This window comes from Rutilus rutilus, assembly GCF_951802725.1.
Source record: "Rutilus rutilus genome assembly, chromosome: 3".
Classification (NCBI taxonomy): domain Eukaryota; kingdom Metazoa; phylum Chordata; class Actinopteri; order Cypriniformes; family Leuciscidae; genus Rutilus; species Rutilus rutilus.
The window spans coordinates 8,408,797-8,421,074 of record NC_140211.1 but is presented as its reverse complement, the minus strand read 5'-3'; the positions used below and the strand labels follow the sequence as shown (position 1 = coordinate 8,421,074).

At 37.6% G+C, this 12,278-nt stretch overlaps 1 protein-coding gene across 1 annotated transcript in view; it reads left to right on the top strand.

Moving 5' to 3' along the window:
• Window positions 1–10,931, top strand: part of LOC311287436 (uncharacterized protein) — a gene marked incomplete at its 3' end in the record, with an annotated part of 45,216 nt that extends 34,285 nt beyond the window's left edge. Inside the window, exons 19-22 of the mRNA XM_084404305.1 lie at window positions 572–795; window positions 889–1,067; window positions 10,460–10,601; window positions 10,791–10,931. Of these exons, the coding sequence (XP_084260431.1) occupies window positions 572–795; window positions 889–1,067; window positions 10,460–10,601; window positions 10,791–10,931 (686 nt within the window). The remainder of the gene's footprint in view (window positions 1–571; window positions 796–888; window positions 1,068–10,459; window positions 10,602–10,790) is intronic.
• Window positions 10,932–12,278: the final 1,347 nt, after the last annotated feature.

Below are 12,278 nucleotides of genomic sequence, written 5' to 3'. Positions count from 1 at the left end.
ATTTGAAGTATAATTATTTTGGAGCATTATAAATGTCTTTACTAATTATAAAAGTATTGATGTCTTTTAAAAAAACGTACTTTCCCCAAGCCTTTGAATGGTAGTTTTTTACAAGACTCAAAAAGTATTTAAGGTGTATACAAAATGTGGGTGACAAAAAAAATACATATTCTTTTGCAGTGTTATTTTAGTTTTATTATAATTGTATTAATATTTTGAATTAACTTCTATTTTTATATTTTTTATATATGTTGATTTTGGTTAATTTTTTTAGTAATTTCATTTATTTTTTTATTTTTATTTCAGTTTTAGATTTATTTTTTTAGATTTTATTTATTTCCAGTTGATCATTTTAGTTTATTGCCAAGGAAACATTTCTCATTTTCATTTAGTTTTTCATCTAATATTTACTTTATTTCACCTTTATTTCAACTAACAGAAATGTTTTTTTATAATTTTAGTTAACAGAAAGTCTGCCTAATTTTTTAATTTGCCTCCATGATATAACATAACATAACTAAGATATGCCCGTATATACAGTATAAGACGTGATTTCTGACCTCTCCCTCAGGTGAGAAGATGACTCTATCCATCTCAGTCCTCATTGCTCTCACTGTTTTCATGCTGTTGTTGGCTGACAGAGTCCCAGAAACATCACTTGGCATTCCTATCATCGTGAAATACGTGATGTTCACCATGATCCTGGTGACGTTCTCAGTCATCCTAAGCGTGGTGGTCCTGAACCTCCACCACAGGACTCCCAGCACACACCACATGCCCGTATGGGTGCGAAAGGTGACGCATTTTGATTCAAAGAGCAGCTTCATTACATTATTCCATCCAATTACTTAAAACTGAAAGCATATCCTGTCGTCTAACATTCTGCAGGTGTTCATCAACTTGCTGCCTCGTTACTTGGGTGTGCTCAGGCCCCAAACTGAGGAACCGGTGGAGGACGAGACAAAAGAAAACGTCCCACTGGGTTGTTTGGACCAGGGCCTCAGACCTGGAGGTGAATATTTCATCCGAAAGATCAACCCAGAGCTGGTAATGCCGTGGAGAGGAAGGTAAGTGTTCAACATTTTAGTTAAAACCAGGCTGGTTTTGCAGACAGAAAATAAGCTGCTTCTGTATGTAACAATTTGTATCCCTTAAAACTTTTGAAGTCCCCGAGTAGTCAATGATTTTATCACTTAAAACTCATCTTTGAAGTTTTTTCATAAAAAAAAAAAAAAGTCTTCATGCCTTGAAATATCTTGAATGTAACTCTACACCCTTGCCTCATTTAGTTCTATGAATATGCAAATGAGCCCCGCCTCCACTCACTCACTCAGCTCAGAGATCCACTCGTTGACGATCACACGTTGATCTGATTGGTTTTGAGACTGTCTTTGGTTCACTGCAGTTTTAAAGAGAAAATACTCAGCAATGGTGTCGACTTATGAATTTGCCTATGGTTTGTCCTAAAGCATATTAAAAACATCACATAGACATATAAACAACATTAAAAGCTGGATTTTCACCACAGGAGGACTTTAAGTTTTATATGTGAAATAAAAAAGCATATGAAATAAAGTATGTACTGTTCTGTAGAGTTGTGTTGAGTAATGTCTCATTTGGTTGTAGTTAAAGTAGGTTAATTGAATTTCTAATCTATTGTGTTCTATTTGGGCGGGACTAATGTGTTATATGGGCGGGGCTAATCTATTGTGTGGGTGGAGCTTGATTTTGTCCATGACAAATTGATTGGATGGTTGTGGTTTGCTTTCAGTGGATCTCATGTGAGTGACAGGTTGTCCCCAGAATATTTTGTTGTATGAATATCTGAACATGCAAAATATCACCGGAAAAACAGAGCCTCTGCTTTTAAACAACAACGAAAAAAGTTTTATTCTAGCTTCATGCTTTCTTTTTTATCAACACTTAAATGTGTAAGTTTCATTAAAAACAAACAGCGACATTTTGAACAAAAGTTGATAAAATCGCGGTTTGCTTTTTCAAAGATTACAATGTGCATTAGCAATGCTTTTATCTCTTGTTTCTGCTCCTTTTTGCCTGTGTTTTGATCTGGAGATTCGGTACTCTTTCAGAAGATGCCTAATAGCGCCCCCTACTGTATAAAAGTGAAAACACGGAAAGCCGGAAATTTTTTAGAGGAAAAGAGTTAAATGTGGAATTCAGGTCATTGGAGGAATGTTATTCATGAGGCATAAAGCAGTGGGAAAAGATCTTATAGCTTGAATGTTTAAATCTCTGCCAGCAGCTTGTGAGTGAAGCCGGTCTCCCACTTCCCATCTCGAAAATGTCAGAAATATTAGCTGTTGTTAAGACTGTTTAAGACTGGAGGAGAGACAATCAATGAAACAAGTGCCTCTGATATCTGATTGCCTGTCACGTATTGCACTGGATCAATTTGGAAGGCAAACAACTTCACAGCCAAAACAAGAACAGAAGCACAGCAGGAACATAAACCAACATCGTGGAAATAATCCGCCTCTTGCTGTAGCATTTGGAAAGTGTGTCTTTGCGCTTGCTATGCAATTTCATTGCCAAATGATGAGAGAATTTAACTTTTTTACTTTTGACTTTATAACTTGTCATAGACATTTTAGAGCATGAAAGTTATCCTATAATTGGCCCTTTTTAACTGAACTAAAATATGGAAATTGTGCATTAGTATTTATAAAATACTACTGACAAACCGTATAATGTGTGCTTTAACTACACACGTTGCCATATGAACTACCGGTCAGTAACTTCTCTAATCTAAGTGTCACAGTTACTTAAAAGCTATGTTTGATTCACTAAAAAGAGCTGACTCATTAGAGTCATTCATTCTGTAATCAAACTACACTCGTTGTGTGCAGTATCATTTTTGATTCACTAAATCGAACCAACTCATAAGAGTAATTTGTTCGTGAATCAGACTACACTGGCCACTGTATGTTTTGGTTTCTCTATAATGGAAGCAAACATCATTCGGATCGGTTTTAATATATATTTTTTTGTTTTTTGTTTTTACTAAAATGGAATTCTCAGTTCTATAAATGGTATTTCTGGTTTATTATATAAAAGACTCGGTAGTTTGCCTATTTAATTTTTTTTTTTTTAAATGTCTTGTCAAATATTTCTGACTGCAAATGCTCAAAACAACTCTTGGGGGTGTGTGATATTGACGACAAATGATATCTCGATATTTTGCTGAGTGTGTTTATTGTGTTTCCCATTAACAGCTGACTCCTAAAGTTTTTGTCATTCTTCATAATCATATTCTGTGCGGTGGTTAGTTCGCAACAGTGACAGAAATTAAAATTTCACACAAGTTTAAATAGTTTTTTACCTTTTATCTGCATTTTTACCTTTATAAGGGCCATTTTTCTTACCTAATTAAATGTAGCCTCTGTATCATTTATTATGTGGCGGAAAGTCACTGTTAATGAGCGAATCGAGTCATTAATTAAACCGATTTTTGTTGAAACGGCTGATCATTCCAGGAACGAAGCATTTGACTTTCTTATTGAGTCAGTCATTGAATAATTCACTCAACTGATTTGTTCAAATGGAATGATTCATTGAGTAACAAAACACAGCTGTGTTTGACTCAGAGACGCAAAACAGTTCTGCTGTGGCTTTATTTGGAGCTATTTTTGTCGGTGAAATAGGGCAAAACTATTGTGCTTAAAATTTTAGTCATTTAATTCTAACTTTTTGTTTATTAAACTGTAATTGTAATTGTAATTGCTTAACTATATCATAAATGTAGCCTAAAAGACTACTCAATACACATTTTTACATGAGTAAAAGGCTACATCATGCAGTGTCTTGGGTGTTTTTGTTTGGTGTTTGCAAAGTGAGGGTCATACTCGATAATATCTGATTGCACATCGTTAAAACAACAATTACGATAGTATCATAGACTATATATACCCATTGCACACTCTTGTTAGACACAGTTCATGTTCACAGTGCATGAACACTCACTTCAACAAAAACACACTTAGATGCCAAATCAATAACAAGAGTATAATGTGCTTGTACCATAATCTGCTGGTTTTTAAGCAACTCATAAACGCGGATCAGGGCGACGGATGATGAAAGTCTCTGTGCTGGCTGTTCGTCCTCTCAATCCAAGGGCATTTGATCTCAGCCCAGTTAAGCCCAGTCACCCCTCTAGAGTCGCCAGAACCTAAGCTCTTGTTGAGCTGAGGCATTAGAGTGAAATGCACACAAGAACAGCAGGGGAGGCCGAGGGTCGAGGATGCACATAAATGGATGAATGGGAGGATAGACAGATGGATGGGTTTTGTCTGTAAACGTGTAGAGCGTGCAGAAGAGAAAGGGTCTCCATCTGTCTGTAATAGACATAACAAACTGTCTATTCCCCTCCTCATCTGTTTGAGAAAGGCTCGTCTCGCAGTTATAATGTGGTGCCCTCTCTTTAGTCAGTCTAACAGGTGGTCTCTGCTACAGCTTTATTAACGTGCTAAGCTCACAAGTCCTTCAAGAAATGCCGCCGGTCTTGAGGGCTACCGGATTAGAAAAGTGATTTCAAGGAAAGTTAATTTTTGTTTGGGTTTGGGTTTATTTGTTCATAAGTGACAATCCATTGTTATTAGCAGGTGGTACTTTCTATCCAAAATTTGGAGCAACCCAAAGGCCTAAATAACCCAAATTTCTTGCTTATGTCGTTTTGTCACTAGCGATTTAAATGGGTGGTATCTTTTCCACAAGATGTCAAATAAGTCTCTGATGTCCCCAGAGTGTGTATGTGAAGGTTTAGCTCAAAATACCCCACAGATATTTTTATATAGCATCTTAAAGTTGTCACTTTTTGAGGGTGAGCAAAAACGCAGTTCTTGTGTCTGTCCCTTTAAATGCAAATGAGCTGCTGCTCCCGGCACAGGGGGCGGAGCTACAACAGCTTGTGTCCTTTAACCTCACACAGACATGCACTGGAAATTTCAAAAACTTTTAGCCTTTTATGTTCAAACCGGAGTTGGAAAGATGGAGAGACTCAAGAAGTGTATAGACAACGTTTCTGAATGGTTAGTTGATGAATTTATGTAGCTTATGTGTAGTTATCTTCTAGTCATTGATTAGCATATTCTGTCATGATAATCTATAAATCGTGTTCAGGAGGCGGGTTTATGTAAATTTTAGGGTTAGTGATGTCACTAACCCGGGAGGAATGTTGTGTAGTCCCTACCAGCCGTTTGTTGTAGTCCTTAAAAAGCAATGTCTTTAAAAGCATATATCTCCCTTTGCTTTGAACTTTGAGCGTCATAACTTTGCAGATGTTGTTTATGCTCAAACAGCAACATTACACACTAACTAAAGTTAGAAAAGTGAATTCATAATCAACCACCCCTTTAAGTGTGTCTGATGTCTGAGTTTGCTTGGTGTGAAGAATGTGTAATGAACTCAGGCCTGCCTGAAAACAGGTGTTTGGAGACCTGATTCGCAACTGCTATGAAAGCATATCACATTGTATTGTGATATTTTGCAAGCAGAGTTGCAAATGTATTTCTCATTGCTTCTTGTTAAAAACAAATATACTTTATGTATTTAGCTCACTTTATTAACAATGTCTTTGCTGTTGACTTTCAATGATCCAATTCAACCATATTAAAAAGCATGAGTAAAAAAAGTTTTTTGGGGAGTTTTCTCCTCCTGAATCTTTAACAGTGGTATTTTAGTATTATTTATTCACTATTATAGTAGGCCTACTTATTCATATTTTGAATTGGCATATATTTATATTTTCAGTTCTTCTTCCACTCTTCAAGTCAATGGCAGCCTGCCTTCCAACAATCCGCATCCTTGAAAGGCTTATAGTTCATCATAACATCGTAATATACATCATATTGATAATTCACCCGCTGTATTGCTAAATCTACCCGATTTTTAATATCACCCGAAAAATATACCTGGATAACCTGTCTTCTCTTGAGACTCCCCTACTTCAGAGTGATCATAGTTAATGATATGCTAAAGCCCGCCCACACGTTGATCTGATCGGTTACAAGGTAGTTTGTCTTTGGTTCACTGTAGTTTTAAGGAGAAAGTACTCAGCAATGGTGTTGACTTATGAATTTGCACATGGTTTGTCTTAAATCATATTAAAAACACCACATAGACATATAAACAACATTAAAAGCTTGGTTTTCACCCCAGGGGGACTTTAATAGTTTCTGGTAATCAAGGAAGTACTTGTGTCCATGATGCAAATATACTGCAGAAAGGAGACCTGTAACAAGGGTCGGGTCGAAGCGGTTCATTCTTCTGCAAACTAGTTGTCCAGCAACAGAGTAGTTATATATTCAGTAATGTTGTTGAGGTAGTTAAAAAAAAAAAAAAGGTGCTTTTAGCATATTAAAACACTCTTCGAGAACACTTATTTCCATTCCTGGCTGTTTTTGAATGCAAAAACATGCTCGTCTCATCAGGATCAAATGAATTTGAAGGCAGCCTAAAATGCTTGGTAAAAGAGCGAGTTAGCTTGTTGCTCTGATGAACTAGTGTTCACTGATATGTTCATTTAACTGTCTGAAGAAACAGATGGAATAGTTCTCAGTGCAACAGTGTGGAGTTTGAATCTGTGTTGAATTGATGTGCATTGTGTAGTGTAAAGGTCTGTGTATGTAATCATGTCAGGACATGTCTTTGTATAATTAGGTGCAGGGCTGCACGATATTGACTCAATAAAACCATATTGATTTAATAACTCATTAAATAATGCGATAACTCATTAAATAATGTGATATGCGATACGATAATGCTTAAAAAGTGTGTAAAGTAAACTTAAATTATCTTTAAAATATATTTATAATTATATAACCTACATACGTGTTTAACATTTTTTTGTGACAAGAAAACATCCCTACAGCTTCTAAAAGTGAACAGCAGTGTTTTACTGTTGCATAAGAAGTGTTATTTTAACATCAGTGTAAACCACAGGGTTCAGGGTTTCAGGTTATCCTACATTAGGTTTATTTAACAACAGAAACTGAATAATCAAATGTAAAATTAAAGCACTGCTTAGTTTTCACTATATGAATTAAATATATACTGATTCGTATTAAAGCTACAAAAGTTATTCAGCCAAGAGCAGTGAGTGATTTTCTCTTTGTCTTTTGTTCATAACCCCAGTTATTGCAATATCGTGATATATACAGTGGGGAGAACAAGTATTTGATACACTGCCGATTTTGCAGGTTTTGTAGAAGTCTGTAATTTTTATCATAGGTACACTTCAACTGTGAGTGACGGAATCTAAAACAAAAATCCAGAAAATCACATTGTATGATTTTTAAGTAATTAATTTGCATTTTATTGCATGACATAAGTATTTGATACATCAGAAAAGCAGAACTTAATATTTGGTATAGAAACCTTTGTTTGCAATTACAGAGATCATACTTTTCCTGTAGTTCTTGACCAGGTTTGCACACACTGCTGCAGGGATTTTGGCCCACTCCTCCATACAGACCTTCTCCAGATCCTTCAGGTTTCGGGGCTGTCGCTGGGCAATACGGACTTTCAGCTCCCTCCAAAGATTTTCTATTGGGTTCAGGTCTGGAGACTGGCTAGGCCACTCCAGGACCTTGAGATGCTTCTTAAGGAGCCACTCATTAGTTGCCCTGGCTGTGTGTTTCGGGTCGTTGTCATGCTGGAAGACCCAGCCACGACCCATCTTCAATGCTCTTACTGAGGGAAGGAGGTTGTTGGCCAAGATCTCGCGATATTATGGCCCCATCCATCCTCCCCTCAATACGGTGCAGTCGTCCTGTCCCCTTTGCAGAAAAGCATCCCCAAAGAATGATGTTTCCACCTCCATGCTTCACGGTTGGGATGGTGTTCTTGGGGTTGTACTCATCCTTCTTCTTCCTCCAAACACGGCGAGTGGAGTTTAGACCAAAAAGCTCTATTTTTGTCTATTTTGCCTTCTCCCATTCCTCCTCTGGATCATCCAGATGGTCATTGGCAAACTTCAGACGGGCCTGGACATGCGCTGGCTTGAGCAGGGGGACCTTGCGTGCGCTGCAGGATTTTAATCCATGACGGCGTAGTGTGTTACTAATGGTTTTCTTTGAGACTGTCGTCCCAGCTCTCTTCAGGTCATTGACCAGGTCCTGCCGTGTAGTTCTGAGCTGATCCCTCACCTTCCTCATGATTATTGATGCCCCACGAGGTGAGATCTTGCATGATGCCCCAGACCGAGGGAGATTGACCGTCATCTTGAACTTCTTCCATTTTCTAATAATTGCGCCAACAGTTGTTGCCTTCTCACCAAGCTGCTTGCCTATTGTCCTGTAGCCCATCCCAGCCTTGTGCAGGTCTACAATTTTATCCCTGATGTCCTTACACAGCTCTCTGGTCTTGGCCATTGTGGAGAGGTTGGAGTTTGTTTGATTGAGTGTGTGGACAGGTGTCTTTTATACAGGTAACGAGTTCAAACAGGTGCAGTTAATACAGGTAATGAGTGGAGAACAGGAGGGCTTCTTAAAGAAAAACTAACAGGTCTGTGAGAGCCGGAATTCTTACTGGTTGGTAGGTGATCAAATACTTATTTCATGCAAGAAAATGCAAATTAATTATTTAAAAATCATACAATGTGATTTTCTGGATTTTTGTTTTTGATTCCGTCTCTCGCAGTGGAAGTGTACCTATGATAAAAATTACAGACCTCTACATGCTTTGTAAGTGGGAAAACCTGCAAAATCGGCAGTGTATCAAATACTTGTTCTCCCCACTGTACATTTGTGATATTTCGATATATTGTGCAGCCCTACTTAGCACTAGTGTGCTTACAGCAAAAGCACGTACACCACATATACAGTGTGTGGAAACAAACGCTTGTATGAGTTCCTGTCTATACCAGTGTGCATCTCATTGACCGTGCATGTCATGTGCCGGACGTGTGGTGCTCTCTATAATCCCTGTTGGAAAAAACTCACCCTTGAAAGAATGGGAATGTGAGAGAGGAGAGGTCAGTCCCAGACACAGCACAGCTCTCATTCATTCTGCACTGTATGACAGACGCATTCCCACTATAGCACAGAGCAACACAATCCTGAGCTCTGCAATGCTCTCGCGCTACTGTACAACACGCCATGCACAACGCTATATTAGTGATGCATACTAAGCACTATTTCTCATACTTAGTCATTTATTACCATCAAATATTAAATTTAGTGCATGACTTGTCCTGCAGACGAGACCTTAAATTAACAGCCAACTGAAATCTTAGTGCAAGCTTAAGAATTATGAGCAATATAACAATTGGGGTGGTGTGGCGCAATGGATAAGACACATGCCTTTGGTGTGAAAGACCCGGGTTCGAATCCACTGTGAGACACCAATGTGTCCCTGAGCAAGACACTTAACCCCTAGTTGCTCCAGAGGCGTGCGACCTCTGACATATATAGCAATTGTAAGTCGCTTTGGATAAAAGCGTCAGCTAAATGAATAAATGTAAATGTAAATGTAAATCACAATATTCCTAATTTAAATAACTCCTGCCCAAGGCATACGCGGAATAAAGGGGGCATGGCCTGGTTGAGTTACTTAGTAGTGTGTTGAAACTCGCGGTTATGGTAAGGGGCATGGCATTTCCCAAACACACTCGAAGCGGTTGACCAATCACAACACGCTGCTCCAGCCGACCAATCAGAGCACACTGTGCTTTTCAGAAGGAGGGGCTTCATAGAGACAGGAACTAAACAGAGCGTTACTGACAGACTGGGAAGAGAGGAGCTGCAACAATTTGTTGAACATTCAACCATAAAAACCCAAAACAAAATCAAGACTGTAAAAGGGCATAATAAGGCAATTGTGTGCAGTAAAACGCAATTTATAAGCACCTTTTAAAGTCCCCCTGCGGTGAAAACCAAGCTTTTAATGTTGTTTATATGTCTATGTGGTGTTTTTAATATGCTTTAAGACAAACCATATGCAAATTCATAAGTCGACACCATTGCTGAGTACTTTCTCCTTAAAACTGCAGTGAACCAAAGACAGTCTAAAAAACACGGTTTGAAATCGCTGGTGTTTCTGACGTCACAAACTACCTTGTAACCAATCAGATCAACGTGTGATCGTCAACGAGTGGATATCTGAGCTGGTGTGAGTGAGTGGAGGCGGGGCTCATTTGCATATTCATAGAACCGCGTACACTAAATGAGTCAAGGGTGTAGAGTTACATTCAAGCTATTTTAAGGCATGAAGACTTTTTTCCAGACATTTAAATTTGTCATTTTGGTGACCAAAGATGAGTTTTAATAGATAAAAATATTGACTACAGGGGGACTTTAATGATAACTGTCATATATTTTAATAATCCACTTACAGTAATTTGTGTAGTGTTAATACACTTATGAACTTTTGTATAGGGTTAATTATTCTTTATTTGTGTGTGTGTATGTGTGTGTATGTGTGTGTGTGTGTGTGTGTGTTTTAGTCATAATGAGAGCACTGTGAAATTGCAGAGGTTCTCAAACAGTGACAACTATTGTCTGATTCTGCCCCCGAATCTCAAATCTGCAATCGCCGCCATCAATTACATGTCTGAACAATTGAAGAAACAGGATGTGGATGATACTGTAAGTCTATAAACACACACACACACACACACACCTTCCATCTCTCTTTTCCACACACTCACAGAAACACAAAGAAACCTTTATCTGAGGCTCGTCCTCTTGGTCTGTCCCTGATCCTCATGATTATTCATAAACTGCCAGCACATCCTGGTGTGTCGGAGAGATAAACGTGTCCCGTTGTGTGTGTAGATGACAGATGACTGGCAGTACATCGCTGTGGTTTTGGATCGACTCTTCTTCTGGCTCTTTGTCATCATCACTTCACTGGGAACACTGGCCATGTTTCTGGATGCCAGTTTCAACTACACTCCTGACCAGCCTTTTCCATGAGCACATCCCTGATTACACAGCAGACACACTGAACACTCAACACAGGGACTCAAGGGGGCGCCAGAGAACCCTCTCTCTCTCTGTCTGTCTGTTTGTCTTTCTTCCTCCCTTTCTTTCTTCCCCCCTTTCTTTCTTTCCTTCCTTCCTTCCTTCCTTCTGTCCATCTTTTCCTTCGTTCCGTGTTCCATCTGTCCATCCTTCCTTCTTTCCTACCTTTCCTTTCTTTCCTTCTTTCTTTCCTTCCGTTTCTTTCCGTCCATCCAGCTTTTCCTTCCATCTGTCTATCCTTCCTTCTTTCCTCCCTTTTCTTTCTTTCTTTCTTTCTTTCTTTCTTTCTTTCTTTCTTTCTTTCTTTCTTTCTTTCTTTCTTTCTTTCTTTCTTTCTTTCTTTCTTTCTTTCTTTCTTTCCTTTCTGTCCTTCCATCCTTCCTTCCTTCCTTTCCCTCCTTTCCACCTTTCTTTCTTTCTTTCTTTCTTTCTTTCTTTCTTTCTTTCTTTCTTTCTTTCTCCCTTCTTGAATTAATGTTTCCATTTGTTTGTAGTGTGTATATATATGTATATATGTATATATATATATATATATATATATATATATATATATATATATATATATGTATATGTTTCCATAATGTTTCCAATACCATACATGTATTTAGGTCATTATATTTAATATACCTTTAAGACTAACTGTTTTTTATATATATATATATTATTATTATTATTATTCATGGCGTAGTCTGAAAAACCTATTTCCTTTTCTTCTTTTTTTCTTGATCCAGTGTTCATAAAACAGAGAGAGCATGTAAATTGTCTTTTTTAGTTCATTGGTTTTTGTCATTTATTTGTTTGTTCAAGAATCCTAAAAAATGCATTACATTAAGCAGCACAGCTGTTTTCAACTGATAATAATCAGAAATGTTTCTTGAGCATCTGCATTTTAAAATGATTTCTGAAGATCATGTGACAGTGAGTAATGAAAATTCAGCTTTGACCACAGGAATAAATGACATTTTAAAATATATTCACATATAGAAAACTGCTGTTTTAAATTGTATTAATATTTCACTATTTTTACTGTATTTTTGATCAAATAAATGCAGCCTTGGTGAGCATAACATACTTCTTTCAAAAACATTCAAAATGGGCATTATACCTGTTTTGAAGCAGAAAAGAAACATGATTTACTATTAATTCATGCATCAAGGGTTAATCAGCCTTTGTGAAAGTAGTTTGTTATTTTCAGTTGCATTTATTTAAACACCATTGAATTCCTAGATTACATCAGTTTGGACTCTACATTCATGTAAAGGCACCTAGTTGCATGAGAAGTAAAAGAAAGAGGTAAGA